At 51.6% G+C, this 27,210-nt stretch overlaps 11 protein-coding genes across 11 annotated transcripts; 7 read left to right on the plus strand and 4 right to left on the minus strand.

Moving 5' to 3' along the window:
• Positions 1 to 324: 324 nt before the first annotated feature.
• CONPUDRAFT_166269 (uncharacterized protein) lies at positions 325 to 1,617 on the plus strand (the record flags this gene model as incomplete). The annotated part of the gene is made up of 7 exons (XM_007771718.1): positions 325 to 406; positions 462 to 518; positions 582 to 710; positions 775 to 1,010; positions 1,072 to 1,293; positions 1,358 to 1,430; positions 1,487 to 1,617. The coding sequence occupies 7 exons, from the start codon at positions 325 to 327 to the stop codon at positions 1,615 to 1,617; spliced, it is 930 nt and encodes a 309-aa protein (XP_007769908.1).
• Positions 1,618 to 2,443: 826 nt separating this feature from the next.
• CONPUDRAFT_154912 (uncharacterized protein) lies at positions 2,444 to 4,477 on the plus strand (the record flags this gene model as incomplete). The annotated part of the gene is made up of 3 exons (XM_007771719.1): positions 2,444 to 3,448; positions 4,071 to 4,241; positions 4,283 to 4,477. 3 exons carry the CDS (start codon positions 2,444 to 2,446, stop codon positions 4,475 to 4,477), a joined length of 1,371 nt encoding a protein of 456 aa, XP_007769909.1.
• Positions 4,478 to 4,662: 185 nt separating this feature from the next.
• Positions 4,663 to 5,805, plus strand: CONPUDRAFT_154913 (uncharacterized protein; the record flags this gene model as incomplete). The annotated part of the gene is made up of 1 exon (XM_007771720.1): positions 4,663 to 5,805. The coding sequence occupies one exon, from the start codon at positions 4,663 to 4,665 to the stop codon at positions 5,803 to 5,805; it is 1,143 nt and encodes a 380-aa protein (XP_007769910.1).
• A 209-nt stretch (positions 5,806 to 6,014) lies between these two features.
• CONPUDRAFT_137854 (uncharacterized protein) lies at positions 6,015 to 7,871 on the minus strand. Its single transcript, XM_007771721.1, has 3 exons — positions 7,821 to 7,871; positions 7,512 to 7,762; positions 6,015 to 7,456 (listed from the first exon to the last, which is right to left on the minus strand). Exons 2-3 carry the CDS (start codon positions 7,758 to 7,760, stop codon positions 6,326 to 6,328), a joined length of 1,380 nt encoding a protein of 459 aa, XP_007769911.1. The 5' UTR covers positions 7,761 to 7,762; positions 7,821 to 7,871; the 3' UTR covers positions 6,015 to 6,325.
• Positions 7,872 to 8,697: 826 nt separating this feature from the next.
• CONPUDRAFT_154914 (uncharacterized protein) lies at positions 8,698 to 10,113 on the minus strand (the record flags this gene model as incomplete). Its single annotated transcript, XM_007771722.1, has 5 exons — positions 8,698 to 8,820; positions 8,889 to 9,233; positions 9,292 to 9,460; positions 9,510 to 9,793; positions 9,847 to 10,113. The coding sequence occupies 5 exons, from the start codon at positions 10,111 to 10,113 to the stop codon at positions 8,698 to 8,700; spliced, it is 1,188 nt and encodes a 395-aa protein (XP_007769912.1).
• A 535-nt stretch (positions 10,114 to 10,648) lies between these two features.
• CONPUDRAFT_82914 (uncharacterized protein) lies at positions 10,649 to 11,455 on the plus strand. Its single transcript, XM_007771723.1, has 5 exons — positions 10,649 to 10,714; positions 10,765 to 10,813; positions 10,869 to 11,139; positions 11,193 to 11,333; positions 11,393 to 11,455. The coding sequence occupies exons 3-5, from the start codon at positions 11,043 to 11,045 to the stop codon at positions 11,428 to 11,430; spliced, it is 276 nt and encodes a 91-aa protein (XP_007769913.1). The 5' UTR covers positions 10,649 to 10,714; positions 10,765 to 10,813; positions 10,869 to 11,042; the 3' UTR covers positions 11,431 to 11,455.
• Positions 11,456 to 15,016: 3,561 nt separating this feature from the next.
• On the plus strand, positions 15,017 to 16,765 carry CONPUDRAFT_137857 (uncharacterized protein). The gene is made up of 2 exons (XM_007771724.1): positions 15,017 to 15,267; positions 15,323 to 16,765. Exons 1-2 carry the CDS (start codon positions 15,031 to 15,033, stop codon positions 16,682 to 16,684), a joined length of 1,599 nt encoding a protein of 532 aa, XP_007769914.1. The 5' UTR covers positions 15,017 to 15,030; the 3' UTR covers positions 16,685 to 16,765.
• A 334-nt stretch (positions 16,766 to 17,099) lies between these two features.
• Positions 17,100 to 19,325, minus strand: CONPUDRAFT_106078 (N2227-domain-containing protein). Its single transcript, XM_007771725.1, has 9 exons — positions 19,143 to 19,325; positions 18,798 to 19,026; positions 18,492 to 18,742; positions 18,342 to 18,424; positions 18,214 to 18,281; positions 17,917 to 18,132; positions 17,697 to 17,830; positions 17,436 to 17,615; positions 17,100 to 17,354 (listed from the first exon to the last, which is right to left on the minus strand). Exons 1-9 carry the CDS (start codon positions 19,230 to 19,232, stop codon positions 17,220 to 17,222), a joined length of 1,386 nt encoding a protein of 461 aa, XP_007769915.1. The 5' UTR covers positions 19,233 to 19,325; the 3' UTR covers positions 17,100 to 17,219.
• Positions 19,326 to 19,781: 456 nt separating this feature from the next.
• On the plus strand, positions 19,782 to 21,489 carry CONPUDRAFT_154918 (uncharacterized protein; the record flags this gene model as incomplete). The annotated part of the gene is made up of 4 exons (XM_007771726.1): positions 19,782 to 19,788; positions 19,841 to 20,023; positions 20,275 to 20,417; positions 20,479 to 21,489. 4 exons carry the CDS (start codon positions 19,782 to 19,784, stop codon positions 21,487 to 21,489), a joined length of 1,344 nt encoding a protein of 447 aa, XP_007769916.1.
• A 212-nt stretch (positions 21,490 to 21,701) lies between these two features.
• On the plus strand, positions 21,702 to 23,322 carry CONPUDRAFT_166277 (uncharacterized protein; the record flags this gene model as incomplete). Its single annotated transcript, XM_007771727.1, has 2 exons — positions 21,702 to 21,945; positions 22,012 to 23,322. Exons 1-2 carry the CDS (start codon positions 21,718 to 21,720, stop codon positions 23,320 to 23,322), a joined length of 1,539 nt encoding a protein of 512 aa, XP_007769917.1. The 5' UTR covers positions 21,702 to 21,717.
• Positions 23,323 to 25,028: 1,706 nt separating this feature from the next.
• On the minus strand, positions 25,029 to 26,266 carry CONPUDRAFT_137859 (uncharacterized protein; the record flags this gene model as incomplete). Its single annotated transcript, XM_007771728.1, has 1 exon — positions 25,029 to 26,266. Exon 1 carries the CDS (start codon positions 26,193 to 26,195, stop codon positions 25,029 to 25,031), a length of 1,167 nt encoding a protein of 388 aa, XP_007769918.1. The 5' UTR covers positions 26,196 to 26,266.
• Between the last annotated feature and the right edge of the window lie 944 nt (positions 26,267 to 27,210).

The raw sequence follows: 27,210 nt of genomic DNA on the forward strand, positions 1-27,210 counted from the left end.
TTGAAATGGACTCGCGGCAATCTCTCGGCAACCCTAAAAGGGTAATGAAAGACTCGCCGAAAATTATAGCGAGCATCTCGTTACTCTTTTGAGCTCGGTTCATTCGGACAAACAACATGTTCACTGTTATCGTGCAATGAATGTGCTTGACCCACACATCCATGCGGGAACAGGAACAGAACAGAAGAACATTGCTGTGCAGCAGGGCGTTGCTGGCTCGGGCCGCAGCTACTAGAATGTCATAAATACGACGGTCCGCCCCACTGTGCAGATCATCTACACCTTCTCCGTGCATCGTTTCCTCCGTTGGTACAACCCCCCAGAATGTTCCTCACCCTCCAACGAAAGAGGTTTCTTCCGTTTGTTCTCTCTACGCTTGCTCTGTTCTCTCAGAGCGTCAATGCCGGTGAGTACATTCCGTCTGCATTTTCATATCAGACGTGTGATGAAGGCTGGAATAGACAGCTCGAATTCAACCACGTCAAGCGACGTGCCGACTTTGGTTGAGCGGGTTTATCGTAAGTCAAGAAAGAAAAGCCTCCTAGGAGGGCCTGATGAAGTGCGCTAACATGACCGACTAGACTACAGCCCGAGCAAGCCCACTGCAATCGTTGCTGGGGTTCTCTATGCGATTGCTGCTTCGCTAATCTTCGTACGGCTCTGTCGAGCCCGAAGCTGGTGGGGCCTCTGTCTTCCTATCGCTGCTGCTCGTGAGTCCCCCGCCATATAGTTTAGGCCTACTGGTGCTCAATTTACTTACGCCTCCGTACGCAGTGATGTCTATCGGCTTCTTCTTGCGCATACCGATGGCTCTGAACCCCAACAGCCTGGGCGTGTTCATGATCCAAGACATGTTTATAATCCTCTCACCGGCTGCGTTCCTCGCGTTCAACTACATGTTGTACGGCCGACTTGTCTCTCGCTGTATCGACCCAAAACATTCGTGGGTCCAGCCTCGGAAAGTAGCTCGCATCTTCGTTACCAGTGATGTTGTGACATTCCTTATCCAGGCGAGTCATTGTTTTATGTTTCGTCAAGCGAGTGACGCTGACGTCTTGTTCGATGACCTAGGGTGGAGGTGGTGGGCTACAGGCATCTAAAAGTTCAAGCTCGATCACACTCGGCGCTCGTGTCCTTCTAGTCGGTCTCATTCTGCAAACACTTTCGTTTGCTTTCTTTATCGTCCTCGTTATTCATGCACATCGGAGTTTGCGAAATGAAAAGATTAAGGCATCAGACCACCTTTGGGGAATGTTGTTCAAGCTGTTATATTTCACTTCGTTCTTCTTCTTGGTAAGTCATTTGAACCCAATCGATCAGTTTTTTTGCTGAATGCGAACAACCTGCCTCATTCCAGCTGCGGTGCGTGTATCGCACCATTGAATATGGACAAGCCGAAGACGGCACCGGATATTTGCAGAATCATGAAGGTACGTGTACTTCGTTCTTGTTCGGTGTATGTATTGCTCATCGCCTTCGTATTCAGTCTTCTTCTATGTCCTCGATTCGCTGGCCTTGCTCGTTGGAATATCCGCTTACATTCGCTTCTGGCCAGATAATTATCTGCCAAAGTTCCCGACATCGTTTTCCCAAGTTCCGCTGAACGAACTCGCTTGAAGGACTGTTGTACATCCTCTGATTATGGACGAAATTAGCTTATACTCCTGAAGCTCGGACTTGCATATGTTACCTTTTTCTACATACTTGACGTTAATGCTAAGTAGAGATTTAGAAGCTACGTGTTGCACTCTATTTAAACCTTCACAACGGATTTGATTCTCGTAACTGCTGATGGTGACCGACCCGCTTTAGCGTATGGTGCCAATGTGAGGCTTATCGAAGGACGAGGGAGCACAACGAATTAGGGGCTACTGCCGTGTACACTGTGGCTGTGCTATTTAGCCCCTAACGTGACGTGCAGGCAACGCGCGTCGCGTTTTGCTCTAACCAAAAGCTTCGCTCATCCGTCACTCCAAGCATCTCCACAGCATGCATCCGTGCCTTCGCCTTCCCGAAGTTGTTTCTATCATATTCTGCTCTCTCAATAAGAAAACCTACTTCAAAACCCTGGTAGCTCTCGCAGCGACTTGCAAAGCTTTCAACGAGCCAGCATTGGACGAGTTTATCGTGAAGTCAACATTTCGGACCTGTTCAGGTGTCTTCCGAAAGACCTATGGAAGATAGAAGGAGAGATGTCTATTATGGTAAAGTCAGATCGGATCGCTACACCCAAGGCATTTGACTTGCGTTCGTTGTGCTAGACATTTCAACGAGGTATGACACTTTCCGAGTGGAGTAAGCTTGAACGCTATGCGATGAAAGTTCGAGACATTACATGCACCGTGGCAACAATTCACGACGACGTCATGGGCTCCATATCCTACTACTGCCGTGCTCCTCTCTTCCCAAATGTTCAGCGCGCTCTCTTCAGTGGCGGATATTCATGGCTTTCTTGCCCCTTGTTCTGGGTCCCAGGCTCATCGAGCTGGAGCTTGAGGATCTTCCTGCGAAATACCTGCACTCGCTTATTACTATCAGCCGTGTATGCCCCTCCCTTCAGAGTCTCCTTGCAACTGCGCAGTCCGACGGAGAATGCGATACTATCCTGCCCACCATCCTCTCCGACGCCGTGTCTCTAGGTTTTCATCGACTTAAGACCCTTCATCTCCTAACCCCGAGCTTTGTCCATGACCCATCCAGACACCTCGTTGCCCTTTCTCGTATGCAATCACTGGAAGAACTTGGTCTATTCATCCTCCCAATCTCATCTGAGAATCTCGTCGCTGTCCCTAGTCAAACTTCGATCCCCTTCCCCTCCCTTAGATCCCTCTTTCTCGAAGCTGGTGGCCCAAGAGAGGTTACTCGCACCATGAGCTGCCTATGCGACCTCGAGAATATGACTGTTCTCACCGCTAACATGGACCCTGACATCGAGAATAGTGACGATGTCTCCGACTTGATTCGAGTACTCGCAGGAGTTTTGCCCCAAAATATGCGCAGTATTGATATCAGGCATTACAGTACCGAAGGACCTGGACCCTTTTGCATGAGCATCATCGGCTTCCAGCGACTATATCGATTCAAGGCTCTACGAGAATTACGGTTTGACCTAGTTTCCTTTCCTCAGATGGAAGACGCTGCCATCGAGGAACTGGCACATGCTTTTCCTCATCTTGAACAGCTGTCACTCTGTCCCAAAGCTCCCTATTTCCGCCCCAGCAACGTTACATTTGCAGGTTTATCTACTCTTATTCACAATTGTCCCCAGCTTCGCTCAGTAGCGATGATCGTTGATTGTACGGTCGCTGCTAACGTTACGTCCAGCTCGTCCCCTCCGCCTGCACCCGAGAATCACGTAGATAGGCTTGACCTCGGGGACTCACCGATCGATGACCCCGAGTTTACCGCACAGCACCTCTCGCGCATGTTTCCTCGCCTTTCTACTATCGTCACCCATCACTTAGACCAATCCACTGATGACAATAGTGATGATTGCATCAGGATTTTGACACGTGTATTAACCGCACTTTCCTGACTTTGCCAGAGTGAACCTACTTTCCCAAAATTTGAAACCACAATTCTGCTATATTTGAGGATCCAAATCGGTTTGAAAGACTCGTAGCTTACTCTTCGTAATGAGATTTGCAGCTTCAATGCCACTGATGTGGTTTTCTAGCCAAATATTCTCTAGTAAAGAGCCGGAAATACCAAAAAAGTAGGCTCATCTCGGCAAAGTCAGGATAATGCCGGTAAAGCGGCTTGTCATTTTCCTGATGACTGGTTTATGGTTGAAAGCATCATTCGCGGAATCCACACTTCATGATCTTCCTGACGCTAAGAATCGCATTCTAGCGTCTTTCATCTCGAGCTGCGTATCTCCTTTACCCGCTTCATATATTCTTTTGTATACCTTTTACTTAGGCACGTTATCGTGCTTGAGGGAGTTTTTAACAATTAGGATGGATCCGAACTCTAGACAGGTATCCCCCCGTAGATATCCCCTTCATGTACGACTATCTTTCATCAACATGCATAGGTAATCCTTCGTGTTAATCTGTTATCTGCGCTAGGTGGTCCAAGCGAGATTCACTATTGACTTTGGGCTCGTCATGTTATTCGAACTCCGTTCCGGCCGCAGGCGGTTGGACGCGGATTGGGCGCGTCACTCAGTACTCAGCTCTGAGCTCACCTTGCAAAACAACCACAACTTCCTCATCACGTTCATCGGGCCATGCATCGATGTTTGTATTTAACCGAGATCATATCTAATATATGTTTACAGATCGACCAGGAGGTCTCTGAGCCAACCCTCGCTGCCCTCGCAACTACATGCAAGGTTTTCACGGAGCCAGCACTCGACGAGCTCTACAATGACGTGCTCCTCTCAAATATACTAAGATGTCTTCCAGATGACCTCTTAGACATCGATGAAGATGAAGATGAAGAGAAGGATATTATAGTGAGCGCTGAGCACTGATTATGTGGCAAAGCGCTTACATGGTCCATCTTGTGCCAGGCTTTCTCTCGGAGTATGTTGCTCTCCGAGTGGCGCACCTTGAAAGGATATGCATCACGAGTGCGATCAATAGACAGCTCAAACTCGGAAATCGATAAGGACGTCTTCGGCTCCATAGCTCAGTACTTCAGTACTGCAACAACACCATGTTCCCGAATCTCCACGAAGCCTATCTAGACTCTGCTTTTCCCTGGGCTTTCCTGCCCCTTGTTCTAGGTCCTCGACTTGTGCGAGCCCATTTCGACTCCCTCGCCCCCGAGTTTGGACACGCCATCGTCTTTCTTGCCCGCAAGTGCCCATCGGTGAAGTATGTTTCCCTCCTTATGGGAAAGGATCACCCACCGGACAGCATGTTTGCCACCATGCTCGCAGATGCTGTATCTCTAGGCTTGCAAAATGTCGAACGGCTGCACTTGGGAACTCCCGATGTCGTTTATAAACCATCAGCGATCCTTTCTACACTGTCAAGAATGAAGTCGCTTGATGCACTGATCCTTGACTTGGAATCACCCTCAACCTCACGACTACCCTCTATTCCGTCACGAACATCCCTTCCTTCTCTCACGCAGCTCACCCTTGAAAGCGGTGGGCCAAAGGAAGTGATGCGTATCATGAGCTGCATTCGCGATCTTTCCAATCTGGCCACCTTCCATGCCACTTTGAAGTATGGACCTGAGGACAAGGAAGCCGATATATCTGACATGATAGCGTCACTGGTTCAAACATTGCCAGAAACCATGCTTAGCATCCACCTCAGCAACGTCGATCCTACTATCTTTGCGCCGAGTCCAGCTGTATTCCGTCCGCTGTTCCGATTCAATCAACTTTTTGACCTTACCGTCAACTTCGTCTTCGATCCTCCATTGAACGACGATGACATGGAGGCGCTGTCATTGGCCCTTCCCAGACTCAAGAGTCTGTCACTGCCTCTTTTGACCGGTTCCCATGCCATTACCCGGACCACTCTACAGGGCCTCGCGACGCTGCTTCGCAATTGCCGTCATCTCTCAGAGCTCTCCCTAGCCCTTGATCTGACGACCGCCACCAACGCTGCATATGACGCGCTACCTCCATGGGTGCGGAACACGCAGATTACCTCTCTTTCGCTGGGGAACTCTCCGATGGACGATCCTGCCTTTGCAGCCCGCCATCTCCTGCGCTTGATCCCACGCCTCTCTTCCCTACCCGAATACAATGGAAGCGATCCGAACGCAGGTGTCTGGGAGGAGGTCGAGAGACTGGTCAAGCAGCACGCTAGTCGTGTTCCTACTCAAACTTTACTTGTTTAGTACTTCCAACGTCTTTGGTATATACGCATCTGTCTGCATAAGTGTATGCTTGCTAGGTTTCTGCTTCACGCCTGCTGATAAATAGTATCTGCGCCCGTAAGTGTCTACATGCCAAGGGCATTCTCGCATCATCTACGTCGCACACCAGTATTCCAATATTAGCATCATGATCTCGGTTTGTTCCCTTCCACGTCTATATGTGCTTTGGTGTGAGGCATCAAGTAATTATAGAGCGGTTAAGATATAAAGACATGGGTATTAGTTATTATGAGGGACGGTACGAAAATATGACACGAGAAACTTGCGCGTCGATCTGACCATTAGCCCTACTGCACATCGCGCGAAGATTTGATCATCCTCTCGGCATCGATCAACGCCTCAACCTTCCCCATTGGCTAGCATTAGCATTACGCCACCACCTGCCATCCGATCCTACGTATAGATCATGTAGTTGCGGCATCATGTTTGCAATGATACGAGCGGCCCATTCGCGGTCATCGACACGAGATGCTGAGACGTCCTAAGAAGCCATCGCCGTGCTGTGAGCGTCAACTGCCGACTTCTTACAACGGGCCTCGGCGGAAACGGTGGCATCAATGGCGAGGGAGAGGTCCTTCAGCTGTGGACATCCACGAAGCAGATGGGCGACCCCGCGAAGTGTCGCTGTGGGAAAGTCGCAGCTGGATTCTAAGCGTAGTCGCGTTAGGGAAGGGAAGGTTTGCGCTAGGAATTGTAGGTGCCTGTCGGTGTAGTGTTTTTCTGAATCCGATCTTAGGGAGAAAGATGTCAGCTGACGGAGTTTGCCCAGACGCTCCAGGAAGTTGTCCGTCATAGCTAAGCTCCTACATCCCCAAATCGTTATGTCAATGCCCTGTAGTGTTTCTGGTACTTTTGTAGACAAGGACTCCAAGACACGCTTCGCGTTGACGGCTTGACCGATGCTCGACAATGAGACCGAAACAAACTGGATTGTTTCCATAATTGGCATATCTTTTATGATGCTCCCAACGCCCTCCCATCCGCCGTGGAAGTGAAGGCGGGTGAGATTGGGAAGGGAGAGTGCACGCGGGGATGCTCTCAGCGTAGGTTGACGATAGTAATAGCCAGGGAGTAGAGTAAGAGAGTTTAGGGATCGGATGGTGCCTACTGCCGTAAAAATAGATTCGTTACTGCCACGCAATGGGATCGAAAGCGATTTGAGCTGGGGTAACCGTCTCGCCGCAAGCGATAAAAGTTCAAGTAGCCGGTCGTCGGGCACCGAGTGAGGAAAAGTGAGAGACTGAAGGCACTGGCTCGATTGAATAGCAGCGTCAATAAAAGAGATGAGTACGGCTGTAGAAGATGTCGAAGAAGAGCCCAGCGATAAGTCTCTGAGGGATGGCCCGAGATACCACTGAGAGAATAGCGGTAGATAGGATTCTTTGATGCTGAAACTGACATGAAGGGCGCGTATATGTGGGAATAGAGTTGCCCCGCAGTGAGAAAGTATCCCATCCAAGACACCATCGGCGAGAATGGTAGTATCAGAGAGACCGTTGATGTCCAATGTCCGCACCCGTGGAGTGTAGTTCTCCAGTACGTGCCAGTCGCTACGTGACATTGCGCGATTGAAGCTGAAGGTGCGCCAAGGCCGTTCTCTATAGCCGCTTTCCTATTCCCGCTGATGCTTCAGTTACGCTCTTGTGCAACGAGACAGGTGTGCTTACCTCTTTCGCCTCAATCTTCCATAAGTCACTAGGTAAGCACCTGAGCATATCGCCAAGACAGAATATGTCGCGATAAAGTGCATCCAATGCCGGATCTTTGAGGACTTTACAGGTTCTAGCCAGCGCAAACAAGCATATGTTCGCAGACCTCCTGCGACCGCCTGACAACGGGGACTGCAAATTGTCGCCCTCAACCACCAATGAACATATTAGTGTGGTCAATTCCGGAATGCGAAGGCAAGCATGCATAACTGAATGGCGGTCAATATCCACCAAATCTCAGATTGACCAATCATCAACGATGCGTACCTCGTATACTCTTTCAGTGAGCTTGGGCGCTTGAATACTCGGGCAACCGACGCGACAAGTTTTGACAGACACTTGGGGCGACGCGAAAACCCTTAGTTTACTGCCGTGTTCAAACTCCGCATCCAGCGACGCGCCCAACATCGTGACCGCGACGCCGACGCTCATATGGATCTCAGAGCTGTGATACCCAACGTTCCTCAAAGCTTCACCCCCGCATCCACTCGCCACACTTCCTTCATTCTCGGAAGCCCTTAAACTATGCTAATTGCCAGAATTGATACATCAACGTACCTTCCTCCAATTGACTCTCACTCCGACGTACACCGGCAAGTAACACTGTCAGCTGGAAACGAGTCCCCACCACTCATTTGTACGATGGTGGTTGATCCACAATTAGAGGAGGCCCGTTCAAAACTTGCAAAACCATATACAGCATAGAATACTGCAATGAAAACATTCAAGGATAGGTGCGCATATACTCACATGCCCCGTAGTGTACTGTATAACAACTAAACGGTACCTTCTAGCTGAACTCCAATGGCGTTCGTGGGCAGCTCACCAAAGACCATATCGCTCTTGCGCTATTCTCGCCTCCGAAGTTGCACTCTTCGCGCCCAGATTATGGAGGAAAGGTTCAAACGCCATGGATTTTGTACACATCAGAAGGTGTCGCATGTTCCCCGTCCACCGAGTACGCTTCAGTGTTTGCATTGCCTATACTCAATAACTAACTATCCACAGACCGCCACCTACATACTAAGACCCACGCTGCGTGGTCGTAACATCATCCTCCCGTTCACTCTCGTACTGCTAGTTCCTAGTGCATGAACTGCGGCCCTAACACAGCAGTAGCAGAACCCTCCGTTTTCTTGCCTCTTCATGTCGCGGCCGGCTCTTCCGCCCAAGTGTCCGTCACTAGTCGTATCGGAACGGCATGCGACATCTCCAGAAAAGACGACTTCAAAGGTTGTTGAGGCTTTAGCTCGAGCACAATGAGATCCTGGTTTGGAGTCGGAGCCATGGTGAGCCCATTGCACCCTGTATGAAAGGCACAAACAGGTGACGAACCTTGACTGAAAGGTTTGAGACGATGAAGCTGGGCCCATCAACCTCCGCATCCCCACACACGACTTCGCCATCGCAGTCCAGCGCCGATAGTCCGTCTTCTTGGGGTGTAAGCGTTGATTTGGTCACGAAGATCTGTCCCTCTCCCAAGATGCGACGAGAAGTAGCTATCTCCTCATTTACGGTAACGCTAGTCTTGCGGAGAAGGTACACCCGTACTGAAACATGCCCTTCGACAGATCCTACACCATCTCTTAGATGAGCAAGAGATGCCTCGGTTGCGTGAAACTGGACATGGAAAGGAATGATGTCGGATAACGCGTATACGCGGACTATTGGGATATATAGCTTCGAATTAGTTCGTTGTGAATATACGCTTCACGCTGATGAGGTCCAAAGCGCTCACAGAACACTGGACAGCCGTCAAAGCGGAGCGTTGGCAAGGCTTCATAATGCATTGGCTCTGATGCCACTCGTCCGGCGCGCTCCTCATGCTTGGCACGAATGGATCTTCCCTACAGGTCGCCGGTGCAGGTGGGCGCGTACGCGGGAAGTACGTCAGAGGTATTGACACGCTGCCGGATCCTGTCAGCAGCATTAATGAAATGGATCGAATGCACGTACCTGTCTGCCGGTTTCACCAGTCCTAACAGCTGCTTACGTTTTGACAATAGGACTGTCAGGTCATATGAGCAGGATGTTGATAGCACATCGTTCTCGAACGAGGGAGGTAATTGACGAGTCTGGCTGCCGTCCCAAAACTTGGACGGCCAAACCAGTGCGATGGGGATAGTCGGAGGACATGGTCCCGAAGGACCTGCTTTCCACAGCGTAAAGGACTCGTCGAGAACCCTCGTTCGTGATCTGCTCCCTGTGCTAGCGATGTCGATGCTAATCTCCCCTCTCAGCTAATGCAGTCTCAGCGGCTTGTCAACGGTATCCAAAACGAAATTGTACTCACTCGTATGGTGACTTCAATAATGTTGTCGATGTCGTGAACCGCAAGATATCCTTGTATGCAGCCTCCGCGTCCGTAAACGGGCTGGATACGACCGGGCAGTTGGTCCGAGAGGACCACCGTAACCTTGTCGGTTATGCGTCTGAAGGACCCAGTGCGTGATGACGTCGCGCGACGATTATGCGCAACCCTCTGTTCGCCATGAAGCGGCGTCGAGGAGTACATAGGAGATGGCTCCGACGGCGTATACTGAGGTGGTCCGGAACTCATGGAACTGGGGGGCGGGGAGGCGGGATGTTAGACTGCAATTCGCCTCGTGTTGACCCGCCCCGACGGTATTTAATGTAACGCCGTTTTCTCAGCCAATACTATGCTCTCGGAGCGCTCGTCTCACAGTGCATATGTGCCCACAACCCATATGTTGCCCATAACCCAGGGCCCTCAGCCCATAATCCGAACCCACAACCCACAACCCACGCGCGCCTGGGCGGACTTTCCGTATGCGCTTGTTAGGTGGCCGACACAGCCTTGCGAGGTGGTGCACTGTTCTAAAAGTACCATTTGCTTTTCTGCTTACTTTCGCGGTGTCTTTGCGTTGACGACGCATACCACCCAATTGAATTGCGAACTACCGGTCTACAGTTGATGTCTACGTCCAACTTGTTTCCTCGTGTCCATCATCTCCCCACGCGAACCGGACACTTGTCAATTCACCACGGCGACTTCCATCATCAACGTTATCAGCTCCCTCCGGCTCTATCATTCTGCTCTCATTCTCGCGCCGTAAACTCAGAACGAGATGCGGGCCCATGATAGAGCGTGCTAATGTTGCTACGACGTTTTGAAAGATATTAAGCAAGGTGTTCGTTGACTGCAGTGGAGTTGAATACAGCTAAGAAAGCAATCACTCCAGCGTCTCACCTGTACCAATGCAGACGTCTTTAGCATGAGGCTAGAAGCAAGTAGGGCTCTATAGTCCGATAGCGCTTAGTATCAGAGGTTACATTTCGTAGGCATTAGCTCACAAGAAGAAACAAAGCACGTTGTCCTTGATCAGGATCATAAACAGGTTGCTCATCCTCCACAGCAGACTCAGACCGAGTCCATTCCGCCGTTCATACATTGCATCTCGAAGGTGCAACACGAACCTGTTTAAAGACAAACTGGCCAGGATCACCTCGATGGCCACTATCGCATAGATGACGCTCGCATTGTACCACGCCGAAGAAGTCAAAGAAACCAAGGCAGGTGCGGAGAAGACGCATAGCCTATCACTGGAGAGTGAGTTCTCCGACGCTACGCATGGTGTGAGGTTTGCCAAAAATTGTTAGTGGGGTGAAATCCGTTACCGATTATCCCGCCCGAAGGTAAGATGATAAACACCATAGACACGACGAAGACACCAGACTCAATGGCGAGACAAGCTAGAAGCAGAGCTAATATCGTTGTGGACCGCGCGTACAGCGCGTACAAACGTATCATAAGCAATGCTTCAAGTAGAAAGGCAGCCATTCAGCACGGAACTTCAATAACATCTCCAGACGCTTACCGTGTAGCGCCACGACAATGACCCTCGTCAAACTCTGAAAGAACATCAAGAAGAAGTAGCCTGAAAGGGTCGCACCCAAAATCGGAATCCTGCTGCTGAAGAAGAAACCTAAAATCTTACACCTATGTAAGCAACGGGCACTGTCAACAGCAAAATGAGTAGCAGAGAGGCATCGACGTACTGCTAGAGCTGAGATGAGCCCCATTGGCTGGGAATATCAAGTGTCTACATAGCATCGACGACTGCTTACCGACTTGGATAGAGCAATGGTCTCGACTGCTGAACTTAAACCCATGTGTACCGCCCACTTTGCACTGCACACTTACAAATCTCAGTGCTGCATATGTTCTGTGTGTCAAAGGCCGCCCGTTTTGCTTGCGAGATGTACTCACAACATTACCAGGATACCGAGGTAACGCAGCTGGACAGTCCATGAATAACATGGGAATTCATAGGAACTTTAAAGACTAACCACGACATATAGTCCTGTTACAGGCGACAGTTTTGTTTTCTAACTTGAGATCAGCATCCATTTGTCTAAGCACCATAGTTCGTAATCAGCTTACCCACACGTATCTTATCTGAACTTCGTAAAAGAAGTGCGGACTCTATAAGGGCTTTGAGAAGGGCACGAACCTCTTCATCGAGGAGAAGTACTGCGTTGACCACGGTGTCAAACGAGATGGTGAACGCCCCAAGTATGACGATGCATGGCGTAACGTAATCATAAATCACAAGTGTCGATAACCCAACTGTACGCAGAATTTGTTAGCGGGTTTGAATTTACAAAGCATTGGGACCGCCGTTGTGCTCATGGCAAATACTCACCTCTTGCATATGCCAGGTTCTGGTCGAGCTGAGCGGAGACCCAGGACGTCGGCGTCCTCGATATATTTGACATATATAATTATCAACTTGACTGTATCCTGCTATTTTCGGTCTGATACTTCCGAGGTGAAATCTAGGGGAGAGTGTTCACGTTGGCGGGGGGTGTAAAGCGTGGAGGGGTGCACTGACGGATAGCCCCGTACACTTATACCATATCCTTGAGGGCTGTACGCTATTCTTAGACGAAGGCGATGACGGAGCGATGTCTGGCAATGTCCTACGCACGTTGATGGTCGTGAATTCGAGCCCACTACATTGGGATGCTGCGACTCCCCGTGATGTGAAGATGTGCAACGAGGCGAACATCAACCGCATCCGAGTTACGCCTCATGGCGCAGTCGTGATGCGACTTGAGACAGGTATCGACTATTCACGCATCAAAAGCATCTATAAAAACAATAAACTAGGTATTCAAAGTATTTACGAAGAACAAGGAAAGGGAGAGAGGTTCCACTAAGGGGAAAGACGTGAGATAAAGCAAGGTCAAGCCGCGTACGCACACGAAAGAGATATATCGCTCGAGATAAAAAAACCCATAGTCCGCCATTCGCATGCAGACCTATCCCGGGTGAAGATTCGGAGACACATAACTCTCCTTCCCTCGGTCGTCGATATGCGGGTACTTGGTCTGGTAGGCGCGCTCTATGGAAACCTCGGTAGTGATGTGTCCGCGAGCGGCGAAGTCGTTCAACAGGGCTTTGATCCTTTGAGCTTCTTGTACGTTGGGGTCGTACCAGGGTAATCGATGGTCGAAGAGGTCAACCTCCATGCTTACATGCAACGGCGAGCACGCCTCTCGTTTACGGCCTTCCCTCCTCCCTTCAACACTGCGAAGCCCCAACCGGTAATCGAGAAGATCCTTGAGTTGCTCGGCCCGTGGCATCTCGGCGTTGACGACGAAGCCGAACTGGATGTTCTCCAGCTCCGGCAGCGGCGGCTCCCCCCTATACTCCGATTTCCCCGCAAGATACTCGAGAAGCCCGTCCATCCACGTCCACTCGTAGCACGCGAAGAACGTGAACGCACGGAGGGACGGCGTACATCGAAGAATGTCAATGATCTCTGACTCCATGAAGTGGACATGGCGCACGCGGAGCACTTCGAGCGTGCAGTCCGACCGGCGGAGAAGATTGGGGACCTGGTCCCTGTGCCAGTCGTCCACCGACCAGATGAGGTTACCTGCGCTGTCGATCTCGAGCGTCTTGAGAGACGGCGTGACGAGGGTGCTGCAGGGTTCACAGATGGATGCCTGCGGGTCCATGCGTCTGAGTCGGAGAGTGGTGAGGCATGGAAGGACGATGGTCTGGAGATACTCGTGGGGCGTCCACGGGATGTTGGTGAGCCCGAGGTTTAGCGTGACGAGGTTGTGCGTCCAAGCAAGGACGCGGAACTGGTGGCTGATCTGGAGGTGGTAGAATAGGGGTTCGTGCAGAATGGACAGCTCGGTGAGCTGAGACCAGGAGTCCGAAAATATCATCATGTCCACCAGTCTAGCGTTCCATGTGAGTGACGTGAGCCGCGGAACGCGAGCTTCCGCGTCGCCTTGGAAGTCCTGCGGGCTTTCCGTAAGAGGGCGCCAGTGCGTTGCGCTGCTTCGTGCTTCGAGTGTTTCGAGGAATGGTAGTTCGGCAGAGAAGAGCCGCAGGAAGTTGTATAGCGCTAAGTCCGACACGTTAAGCTTCAGCTTCTTCCATCGGTGCGTGTTCGCTAAGAGCACGTCGACAATTGTCGGGACGAGATGTGGGGGAAACATGCCAGTTTCGACAAACTCGAGGGATATCGTGAGAGTTGACGCGCGAGATAGCCACGTGTCCAGGATGGCCAGCACCTCATCCACGAAGTCGTCCCAGTACACTGGCGTTCCAGGGAGATCGATAGAGAGGCTTGTCCAGAGTGTGGGGTTCAAGCTGAGTACCTCACGCCATGTACCGCAGACGTGGCCGAGAACGAGAGGCGGCTCTCTTGCAGAGGGACGACAGCGCGAGGTGAATGTGCTGTACTGGAATATTTCGGCAAGGACTTCCGGAGGAAGACTCGGAGGCGCCGTGAAGCGGTTTGAAGACGACCCTGAAACCCCCTGAAGAGCAGGTTAGCCGGTGATAAGACTTGTCAATCTTACGTGTTCTGCTTACTCTCATTTCCATGCTCGTACGGCGTCGGTACACTTAAGAGAGTTTGTAGTTCTGGGCGCGAGGTTAAAAAAGGTGGGGCAGAGGTGACAGCACGACATGGTCAAGGCAACCCTCCCGCTAGGCTAAACCGATATTTATCCGCCCAGTATTGATCCGAAAAGAGGTCCAAAAGCAAAAAAAATTCGGCGAGTTTTGGCTGTTTACGGAGACGTCATCGGGGAAGGGGAAGATATGCTAGCTTACTATGCATAATTGCCTGGAAGTTGTCGCATAAAACTGGTAAAAAGGAGAAAAAACCAATCACAACGCGCTGTCCCGGAAATTCATTACGACGTGCATAAAAATTCCGTAGCAAATTTGACTCAACTGCCCCTGGTCTCGAACGTTGCGACGTTGCGGTCCCGAGCCTCAACTACTTCAGACGCCTATGCATTATGCTTCGGGTGAATGCGGTGGCTGACAAGCGCCCGTGCACAGGATTGCCATATCTTCTTCTCTCAACGATCTCAACTCTGGTACTGCATCTACATCTGCACCGCCTTTCCGATCACTGCCTAAACCCAAAATTTTGCTTTACTCTGGGTTTAGCCCATCCCGCCCATCCCTCGCTCCATCAACATGGGTTCCAAAGACAACAACAGGATATTGCATCCTTGCTTCTGTATTTCTGAGATTCTGTTCTCAGTGTTAAACGTCCTTCCCAAGTCCTCTCTGCCAGCTGTCGCCAGAACATGTCAAACTCTGAAAGAACTCGCACTAGACGTACTCTACTACGAAATGGACACCCTCATCGACGTGTTTCTATGCCTATCTGATGATCTGTTGCTCATATCACCTGGGGGGTGGGTTAACTCGGTGAGCTATCGCTTGGATGTCAACCATCGTGCAGCTGATCTCATTCTGTTGCAAGAGAAGACTCACGTTCCGGCGCGGCATGCTCCCATCTGACTGGCAGACCCTGCGGCGATATCTCAACCGCGTTCGCTTACTGCGGTTGACCGAACAAGGCCGCAACGACACTCTGTCTCTCGACGTGTTCAAAGCCGTGAAACCGTACTGCAATGGGTGCTTATTCCCTAATCTACGTTCCTTGACTCTCGATGCAGTCGTCCTTCCCTCAAAATTCTTAGGTCTTCTTTTAGGTCCTCGTCTGACAACAGTGCGGCTACGGAGGTTTGATCCCATCACCTTGAGTTTTGTCAGGGACGTCATTAAGTCCTGCCCAATGGTCACCAATCTAGGCATCCAATGGACTTCATTTAGTGACGGATACGACAACGATGTTCTGAACATCATGGAAGACCTTACTCGTCTCCGTCAGCTAAAGACTCTGAAGTTCTTCACACATCTTCATAGTCTCTCTCGTTTACTTCTTATTCCGACTCGCCTCCCCGTTTTGGAGTGGCTGCACGTCACCGTCCACAGAAATGATCTTACGTTCCTGAAGACACTGCCTTCCTTCACCTTCTCCCATCTCAGGAAGCTCCGCGTTACAGGCGCGGAGCCCATTCAGATCGCACAAGTCGTCCGCGCTTGCAATCTACGCACCGTCTCTACCTTCACAGCCAACGTCTGGACCTCTTCCCAAAATGATGATCCGGAAGGTCTATCGGCACTCACACGCGCACTCGGCTCGTCTCTCGATCCGACCCACCTCCGCGAAATCAACATCGGTCAATCAACGGTCCCTCGAAACATGCGTGATCTTTCCCCTCCGACGTTCGTCCTGAACGCCGGCGTTTTCGAGCCTCTGTACGTCTTCCGCTGGTTGACGACTCTGTCGTGCACGTTCCCCACACAGTTCGCGCTCGACGACGTCACACTCGCGCTCCTCTCTTCTTCGCTCCCGCGTCTCCAGAAACTCTGCCTGTGCGGCGAGATGGGCTGGCAAGGCGCGTACGGCACGACACTTACGGGGCTCGCGTGTGTGCTCCAGAACTGTGTCGATATGTGCGATCTCGCGCTTATCGTCAACGCGACGGCGGCGCGCAACGCGGCTTTTGCCTCCTCCCAGGATGTCCCTAGCATGGGACTCAACGCACGCATTACAGAAGTGCGGCTCGCGGATTCGCTCATCGACAATGAGGTATTCGCTGCGACGCAGATGCAGAGGATGATGCCGCGCCTGAGAACGTTCATGCAGCTCGAGGGGGGATTCGTCGTGGGGAGGTGTGTTTCCGATAAATGGACGGCAGCCCAAAGACTGTTGAGAGCGCTGTCATCCTCGCATACAGGACAGGTTAGTTGCAGTGAAGAAGAAAAGCGCATTTGAGGTGACGATTGCGGGCTTGTACTATACAAATATCAATTAATACTAAGCGGCCTTCTGATATAATCAACCCTCTCAATATCGACCAAGAACTTGACCCTCCTCCAAAGCCTGGATGTCTCCCGTGTATCCCTTGAAGCCTCACCGAGTTCATATAGGTTCGGCATCATCTTCGCGGTAACGCGAGCGGTGAACTCGGGGTCATCAATCAACGATCCGGAGACGTCCCACGAGACCATGGCCGTGCTACGCACGTTGATCGCCGTCTCTTTACACCGAGCGTTCGTACGAGTGGTAGCGTTGATCGCGAGGGAGAGGTGCTTTAGGTGCTTCAATCACTTTTAGTAACAGAAAATCACAGTTTGTCTGCAGTGAGATGGAATTCGCGGAGGACACCAAGAACATTTAAAAACTTGCTGGCAATCGTATTTTAGTTTGGAGGACACAATCAAGGACCTCGAACGCTCGAGCCACATGCAGTACAAGATACAGCTGCTATCTATGGTTAATTACTCTCTTCTCCGCCAACTGATCGACATTATGGAGCTGATGATAACCCGGACGCCCTCTCGGGTTTAGCTTTTTTGGTCGCCGTCCAGAAGGCGGCATGGTATACGTAGCCAAGCATACTATCCTTGTTGGACGTGTAAGGCGAGTTGATCGTCTTCACCTCCTATATAACAAACAGTACGAAGTACCAAGAAAAATCAGCTCTCTAGTTACTCGTCGAGCAGCAAAAAAACACAAGACGCACTAAAATCTCAAACCCGATCCCCCTTGCAAGCTCGAGCACCTCGTCCAGCCCGAGCTCGATCGACGGGTCACTCGTACTGTTGTTCTCCCAGTGCCACAAGAGCGGGCCAAGGTTTATCCACACCCCGCCTGGGCGGAGAATGCGGTGGATGATGCGGAGGTAGTTGACGATATTTTTGGCCTATATGCGTTGGTTAGTCAATGTCTCTCGGGATGCGAAAGCAGCAAGGTGGAGAGGAGAGGGGTTGAAGGAAGGACGCACAGTGTCGATGAAGAAACACGTCATAATCGCGTCCCACAGACCTGCGTGCGGTTCTGGCGGGATTCCATCTTCCGTCGGCTCCATTATCATTGAGGCGGGGTCTTCGTCCGCGCCATAGATCTCCTCAAAGTCGCCTGTCAGGTTTTCATCTGGGTCAACGTCAACTCGTCCCAACCAGAAATAGTGGTAATTTGGGGGGACGCAATGGGCGAAAACGGACCTGCGATAAGCTCGAACTTGATCCCGTCCGGAAGCGTAGATGGCAGGACGTCGGGGATTTGCACAGCTCGGAGCGCTGCGTCGCGGTTGCGGGCGTTGGAAAGGCTGTGCGTGTAGGGGTAGATTGTGTGTTGGTTGACGGTATTCGTGCGGTTGAGGATGAGGAACGAGCCGAGGAGCATGTAGTGGGAGAATTCGTTGCCTTGCGAGGAGAAGCCTAGATGGGTGGGTCAGGGACAGCGTCAGCGTCAGTCCGAAGGATGCTGTGGTAGATCGGGAGGGAAGGGGGGATGCTCACCAAGCTTGGCGACGTCCCATGCAAGCCTGCCCAGCCCTGCACCGGGAACCAGAACGCGTAGTTTCTTCCTGCGTTTGACATTGGAATATCAGCACGGAGCATGATCGAACGGGACAGGGAGCGCGCACCGTTCCTCAGGGGTTTTGTGCTTGTAGTACTCTAGCAAAGCGTCCGTCATGGGCTTGTAGCTCGCCTCACGTTCTGCTTCACCCTGTCAGTAATGTTAAAAGTGAGCCCCACCACGCTGTCGCGTACAGGATCGGAGAAGTGATACATACCTCGACACTCCAGTCGCGCACGAACTGCTTGAGCGTGCTCCGGACCTTGTCCATGTCCCCATCCGTTGCCTTGTGCGGCTTCCGTGGTCCGCCATCGTGCGAATGCGAGTGCTGATGTGAGTGAGGGTGAGAGTGCGAATGCGAATGAGAGTGACTGGGCGCTGGCGGGTGGTCGTGCGCATGTGAGTGCTGCCCCTGCGGGCGGATGCGAGGGTCTCGGCTAGCCTCTAGCTGGTGCTGGGATTGAGAACCTACGTCCACATAGTCAGGTTTCATGGACAACAGCAAGGGTTCCGCATGACGCACCGTCCTCCGCCAGTTCCTCCCCTACTCCATCCTCGTAGCCATCCTCCGAGCCAACGCCAGGCCCAAAGATGTCTGAATCCGCAATGATATCTCCCAGAAACTGAGCGTTAGCGATGATAGCCTCGTCGACCTGCTTGAGCTTGTTGAGGTATCCGAGCTTCAGAAGGGCCTCGCGATCGGCCTGTGGGAGCGTGTAGACGTCCTTGCGCCGGCGGTTGTTCGCTGCTAGCTGGCAAGTTCAGTTCCGCGTGTGATAGATAATTTGCGACGTGCGTAATTGTCGCAGTCATTGAATGGTCGGTGTAAGGACCGAGGAGAACAGGTTGCACAAGAAGGGAGACGCACGGAGTAGGATGCGTATTGCTGGAAGGTGGCGATAACGTTGGCAAACTGTTTCTCCTCCTCGGCAATGTCTTCTTCGCTGAACTCGGGCATCCCTGAAGTCTAATTATAAGAAGCGGATTTGAAAAGCCTGCTCAGGTATGACTGAGTGTATCAGAAATGAACCAAAGTGCAAGCAGGGTTGCTGTGATGAGATGAGACGCAGGAGGTTGACGCGCCCGGAGCCACGCGTCGTGCAACTTCGCGAGTCCCTCTCACGATGACTCGCACAAGCCACCTACCTTCAACTTATATGCGGCCACGGTTCACTGCTACAGCTTATGCCGACGACGTCTGTCCACCGCGCTCTGTTTATCGACGAAATCATTGTCAATGTAGTGCGCCAAACCGAACTTGAAGACAGCGATCTCTCATCGCCAGCACGGGTCTCTCAGTCGTTCAGCGAGCCCGCGCTGGATGCGCTCTGGTTTCAGCTGAACTCTGTCGCGCCCCTGCTTCGCTGCCTCCCAGAAGACCTAGTTGGAGAGCATATATGACGTATAGACGAAGATATAAATGATTCAAAATTGATGGGTAATCCTTATGCAGGATACCTTGCCAGGTACCTCCATGACGCGACTTACTGCAGACATACAGACTCCAATGCCCAGTCACCGATGCTGACTGGCCTGTCTTCTTCAAATACACCCGGCGCGTTGTAGAACTCGACTGGGGACTAGGGCCAAGGACGATTACGTTCGATGAGACGGACGTCTCAGCCGCTGAACACGTCGATCTCGAGCTTGCAGATGCACTTAGTGCCCCGGCTTCGGCCAAAACGCCCCCGTTCCCAAAGCTCTGCAAGCTGGACTGGGAGTATCCGGGCCCTTTCTCTCTGTTGCGCTGTATGATTACCTCACAATTCGCGGACAGCCTCCAGATGAGTGCCACTTGTGTCGCATGGAAATCGCGTGTATCACACGCCATGATTCGCCACAATCGCCTGGTTCGCATCCACAAACCCCCAGGATTAGTGGCACTTCGCACTATACCTCCACTATACCAACTAGCAACGCGCACGAAATGCATCCCTGCCTCAGCGTCTCCGAGGTAACCTCACTGATTTTCTCCTTTGTATCAAAACATACTCTTCCAGCCGTCGCACGAACCTGCCAAGACTTTAAGGAGCCTGCGCTGGATGCACTCTACTACAAGATAGACTGCCTCTCAGACGTCTTCCTGACTCTTCCCAAGGAGATGTTGATGTTTCATGAGCACTCGTTCTATGGGTTCAAAACGGTAAGCTTTCTTGACTTTAGGAACACATCCATGGGCTTGATTTGTATCGTTGCCCTTTCAGCAACATGTGTCTTTGGTGCCACCCGTGGCTGAGTCCACCTGGCAATTCCTCCTCGGATACCTTCGTCGAGTTCGTGTCTTGGACCTCGCCCTCGATCCGGAACAGCTTCAGCTCGACCTAGACGTTTGGTGCTACTTGCTGGAAGCCGAACTCTGCGATTATCTATTTCCAAATCTCCAAACCCTAATCCTCAAACACCGTGTCGTCCATTCCGAGCTCCTACCCATGCTCTGCAGCCCGCATCTCACGTCTATCGAGCTGCATAACTTCTTCCCTGTCAGTCTTGATGACGCAGACAAGGACGACGAGTCCACGACGCTCACCAGAGACGTTCTGAAAATAATGGGATTACGCAAAGTATCGAGGTTCAGCGCCGACGTGGCCTCCATGGGTATCAGGTCCCCGGAGATCATTGTCGAGTTCGTCGACACTCTCGCTTCTTCCTTCGACAAGTCCCTCGCGAAAGCGATCAGCATCACGCAAAGCGTGGAACCGAACCACCTGCCCCGGGTCACTCTGACGCTTGATCTACTCGAGCCGCTTTTCGTCTACAGTGGCCTGACTGTGTTGACGTTCACCGTGACCGCATACTTTGAGCTCGACGATTTCGACCTCGCCTCTATCTCAACCGCCCTTCCCCGTCTGCAGAAGCTTTGCCTCGGCGGCAAAGTAGGCTGGAGAGACACATACTATACGAGTTTCTCTGGTATCGCGTCTATTCTGCGCAACTGCCCTGACCTTCGCTACCTTGAAGTCATCGTCGACGCAACGGTATCGCGAAACGCGTCGTTCGCCGCTCAAACCGTGCCCGAGGGAGGCTACAACACACACGTTCGGGAGATTAGGTTGGCGGACTCACCGATTGATGACGAAGCGTTTGCCGCGCGGCAGTTGAGACGCATGATGCCCCGCCTTCGGAGCGTCATTGAGCCGTCGATTCATACGGACGGTACTAGCCATTGTGGTGCTTGGACCTTCAAATGGCTCCACGCTCAAAAGTTTCTAGATTGATGGCTGTGATGAGGTCCGCTAGTGTACATGAAGCTAGATCCTCAATAGTCTTGCCTATACACACGAGGTTAAACTTGCGCGCGCCAGGTCATCGTCGTTGGACAAAAAGCTGTCGAGCCCCCGAACTCTGTTTGTGGCAATGGCTTACGTAATAGGCGCGTCATGCGACGCGTCGCCGCGTTTTCGTTCCACCGACTCTCCTGACCGTCGTCGCCTTTTCAAACCAACATGCACCCATGCCTTCGTCTTCCAGAAGTCCTCTCTATTATACTTGAATTCGTCCATGTTCATGAAGAAGACGCCTGCAGGACTCTCGCAGCCGCTGCAAGGACTTGCAAACCTTTCAAAGAGCCGGCGTTGGACAAACTGTACCGAGAAATATCCATGCTGGACGTACTCAAGGTTCTACCGGAAGACCTGCTGGAGGTTAAGAGAGCGGGACCTAATAGATTTATGGTGAGAGTTCATCCAAAGTTGTATGCGTTGTATATTATGGTGCCTAACACAGACGTCTCGTACTAGACGTTTCGGCGCGCTATGGTGTTGTCTGATTGGAGAATTCTTGAACGCTATGTTTCAAGGGTTCGAAGCCTTGTATCCTCTGATTCGACAACCGGCAATCTTGCGATAGACAAAGTCGTCATGAGCTCATTATCCTCCTTTTGCGGCGCCCACCTCTTCCCAAATGTCCAGCGCGTCGAAGCGTTCGACTCATTTTTCCAAGGGAACTTTTTGCCACTCGCTTTTGGTCCACGTGTCATTGAAGTCGAGTTTGGAAATCTTCCGACAAACGGTGCCCACACCTTCACCTTGTTGAGCCAGGCTTGTCCGTCTCTGGAGACCATCTCCATTATAGGGGGCGTCGACCTCCACACCAGACGTGCTTTGCCTAATGTGCTGTCCGACGCCGTATCTCTTGGATTCCAGAAGCTGAAGACCTTTAAAATTGGGACACGTTTAATCATCCGTACACCCTCCGAATTGTTTCCCTTCTTATCGAGTCTACCGTGTCTGGAGGAACTGGCCTTCTACATCACTCCTCTACCACCATATCATGGAGCACCCCCTATTCTCCAGCCCACGAGGTTATTCGCCTTCCCCTCACTTCAACGTCTTACCCTCGACTATGGAGGCTCGAAGGAAGTTACATCCTTCATGTGCTCCTTAAGTGATCTCAAGACTATGACGTCTCTACGTGCTGTCCTCTACTCTGGCTCCATACACGTCGGTGACACTGTTGAAATGTTGCAAATACTCACTAAGATCCTCCCTGCGGATAACATGCTTAGTCTCAAGCTCACGCACTGTTTCGACGGCCCGGTCGTCCCCGGGCTTCTGGACCTCTTAACATTCCGACGAATCTATAAGTTCAAGAACCTAACCAAACTATCGTTTAACCTCATTTGCTCCCCCGAGATGAACAACAGCTTCATTCAAGAGCTATCCGCTGCTTTCCCTAAACTCGAATCCTTGTCTTTTTACACGGGGCCCCTTCCTCCCTTGAGCAACCATATCACCATGACAGGTCTTGCAACCCTGCTGAGCGGGTGCCCCAACCTCTATCATATCAGTCTAATTGTCGACTTCACCACAGCTAACAATGCAGCGTTTGATGCGTCCCCTCCAACGGCGTGCAACAGCCGCATTAATAGGACGTGCTTTGCGCATTCCCCGATAGACGACCCCGCGTTCGTGGCGCGTCACTTGGTTCGCATGTTTCCTCGACTCTCCGATATATCTCCACATCCCGTAAAATCATTCACCGGCGACTGCATGTGGCAGAAGGTGGAAACCATAGTTAGGAAAGCTCACAGTGCCCGTGTTTTATGCTGAATATTATTCGTTGCCTCGCCTGTCTCCTTAGAACATACGAATTCTATTATTGTACCCCTCAGAGTCGCTTCAGTGTCTCATATATCTTTACACCGAGTACACACGCCGAAATGTCTTCTGTGGTAATAAACATTGACTATGCACCATCTTTCTCGAAGTTTCTTGATTGAGATGCATCCCAGTATAGCATGCCATTGATCAAGGTTTCATGGCAGTAGTATAGCAAACTGTAAAATATCACGAATCATTATATTGTAGAGGAGTTTTATTTATTGGTACAACAACAAGACACGCCTCCGCTGCTCTCCGGCATTTAGACGGCAAGGGGTAGGGAACACGTTATTTTAGTACATCAATATCTAGTTACGCAAGGACACAGGAAGCGCAACGGTTCCAGGTCAAGGAGTAACTAACAATCTGTAAATGTTTGTTCGTAAAGAAGCTTGTGTTGACGATGACAGCGGGCAAGTGCGTGTGAAATCCAGAACGCAAGCCAAAACTTATACGTGTTCAGAAAGGTACTCCTTAATTGTGAATGGGGAGATCTGTCAATGGCCAAGCTGGACACAACTATAAGATTACATGCCAGCTTTTCAAACGATTTAATCAACATTATTTTTGTTGGACGTCTTACATGCTTTTAGGGTATATACTAAATACGGCATTTCAAGCTTATCGGAAATTGGGATTGCTCTTTTTTTCGAACCCTTTCAGCGCAAGTCAAGTGTGTGTGATGGCTTATCGGAGTCAAAGGCACATGAGCTGACAACACGTCAGAACCAAGGCATACTAGCTTCACCAATATGACTCAGGCGTTAATAACAACACACCTCTGCTCGCAACCAGCTCATTGATTTGCGTAAATGTGTATGCGATATTATTGGACATACCAACACAGGAAATTAGTGCGCAGAGACGCATTTCATACGGTATAACATAGGGAATATGTACTAAAAGAATCGTAAATAGCAGTTAACAGCGACAAAATTGACAGGGTGAACACGAAGCATAATGGTTGGGGGAGGCATGGCGGCTGGACAATATTCGACACGAATTCAGCGCTCAACATTGGCTACGAACTACATTATAAGCATGCTGATGGGGAGAACGGCGCACAGACGTTATCATGAGGAGTAGGGTTAGATGCAGGAGGAGACCAGCGGATGGCGATTTAATGCGGGGACAGGCCTCCTTTTATACAGGAAAACCCAGGGGCTTCACGTACACGTACAGAGGGTTCTTGTCTTAGGATTAGGAAAGGAGCTTTCGACAGATTAAATGCAGAGCCGGATTAGGATGGCTGGCAAACATCAATCAAGGGGTAGTGGCATTTAACAGGAAACCAAAGGAGGGCCTAGATGACTTGAAGTCGGGGTCTGCTGACGAAAAGCAGGCATGCGCAGCAGCGGTATAGCACAGGAGACTGTAAAGTGAATAAGACGCCAAGAAAGCTTTCTAAGTGGCCTACTGTTTTATTACACATCAATTCATCGTGAGGGGCCTCAGTGTTACGCATAGGAGCATTCAAAGCGGGTGGATCAAGCGGCCCTCCAGTCCAACGCGAAAGCCAAACAGAACCAAACGAATAACGGTAAGAAGGTTAACTATACGGGAAATACTCACCTTAGGCGTGCCCGCATCGTACGCTACGCATCAGTTGTCTAGATCGCGAAAACGTCAGCGCTTACCGCGATCCAGCGACGCACCTAGAATATCGACACGACATTCTCGCCAACCAGGTCGCAGTGCGTGTACGTGAGATATACGTCGTTCGCTCCATTCTCAAACCCGCCAAGCGAAGTGTGCGCCTGTATCGTGTACGCGGGCAGTGTCGCGTTCCCATTCACGCCTGAGTAGAACTTGATCGGCTGCGCCCAAGGGCCCTCGGGGTCCGGGCTCGTCGTGATGAAGAAGTCAGCTGACACGCTGAGATTCTGCTGCCCGATCCACACGTAGCTGCCCCAGGGAGGGGAGTAGTAGTACGTGCCCTGCCCGCCGGCGGACACGTTCGGGATGTTGACTCCGCTCAGGCTCGCGTTGACGCTCGGCGGCGTCGCTGTCCAGCTGTCGTTCTGGTAGAACTGGTACGCGCTCTTGTCCTCGATGCTGCCCACGGACACCTTGGCGAGCCCGATGGTGCCCGTGCTCTGTGGGCCATAGCCTTTGCCGTAGATGTACGCCGTGCCGTTGGCGACGAAGCCGCCGTACGCGCCGTACGGGAGCTGCTCGTCGGCGGTCCAGAAGTTTTCGTCAACGACGGTGACGGTCGGCAGCGCGTCGTGCGCTGCCGAGGGAGAGTACACGACTTTGTAGAGCGTCGTGGCGCAGTCGGGAGTCAGGTCCGACAGGTCGTTCTTGATATGGTCCTTGCGGATCCAGGTGTACGCCGTGACTGTGCCGTCCGCGGCGGTGTCGGTGACGAGCGGCGGGGAGTCCGGCCAGATGGCGTAGCGCGTGGTGTTCGAGCTGTCGCAAGAGCCCATCACGTTGTCGCCGCATTCGTCTGGCAGCAGCGGGTAGAACGTTTTCTGCAAATTGTTGTTCCCGTACATGGGTAACGTGCCGTCGTTGAGCGCGGGGTGCCCCCATGCGTCGAGGTCGGTCCAGCTGGAGGTGCTGCTAATGACGGGGAAGGCGTGGACGCCACTTGCATCGGTGATCTGTGTATCGCGGCATGTCCACAGGACTCTGCCGCCAATCAGTGCCGATCCGCACGAGTCCCGGTTCAACGTAGGGTCGTTGACCACGCCGAGGACTTGGGGAGTGCCTTTGACGACGGGGCTAACGGCAGCGACGCGCGGCGGGAGGGTTGTGGCGGAGGCAGGGCAAACGGAAAGGCAGAGAGCAATCAAGAGGGCGGGTAATGTAATCATCACGAAAGGAGACGAAGAGTGCGTGAAGGCGCAGTTGAGCTGTGTCGGCGTCAGAAGATTCAATCCCAGGGACGCGATACAAGCAGAGATGCTTGGAAATCGAGGCAGCCAACTTTCCCGGTACATATACAAGTGGGAGTTTATGCTGCGGGCTCTACTGGCCGCCTGGATGACGTCCTGATCAGAGCTAGTATGCAGAGGGGGCACATGTCACATCGACCGAAAACTTAAATCTCGGAGGAGGTTACCCCACTGGCACAATCTTTGCTATGGCAGAAGTCCTGACATGGCAAGAATCCCAGCTCGTCATCCTCGTGACCTACCCCCGCGGTGGCAGCTGAGCGCCACATACAGGCTTCGTGATCGGTGTATGAACAAGTGTATGCTGCCAGCACTCCAAGGTATGTCGCAAAGTTCATTTTCCGGCTGCAGCCGGTCGCAATCGACTACAATTACTGTTCAGTCAGAATGATTTAATAGTATTTTATATGATTAGAAGCACATTGCAACTGACACGGGCGATTGCAATCCACTTTGAGGAGCGTTGCAACCGCTTGCAGCTTAGACGTAATAAAATCTCAACCATAGTCGCTAAAAATACTCTGAAATCCGCGAGACCTCCGCTGCGTTCCCGCTTCAATTAAATTGCAGGCTGGTTGCAAGGCACCAAAATCGGAAATGGCTGCAATCGAACTATTAAATTTGTGACATACGACCGGCCATGAGGATGCTTCCCGCGTTGCTGTGAGCTGTCGCAAGAGCCTGAGTGGAGTTATTGTGAGTCTCGTAGTGCAAGCGGGTCTGGAGAAGTGTTTTCGCTATCCCCGGATGCCCATGCTTGATTCGAGAACATGGTAAGCGCCAGACCGAGTCTAACAGGGTCTGCGGTGGTTATGGACCACTCATTTGAAGAGTGTCAGCTGTAGTAGACCCAAGAATCATATTCGTCAGTCGTGGAGGAGAGTAGAACCTATCTGATCCTTCCTGCACCGTCGTGGCCAACAGATGTCAGGCA

Source organism: Coniophora puteana (assembly GCF_000271625.1).
Source record: "Coniophora puteana RWD-64-598 SS2 unplaced genomic scaffold CONPUscaffold_8, whole genome shotgun sequence".
Lineage (NCBI taxonomy): Eukaryota > Fungi > Basidiomycota > Agaricomycetes > Boletales > Coniophoraceae > Coniophora > Coniophora puteana.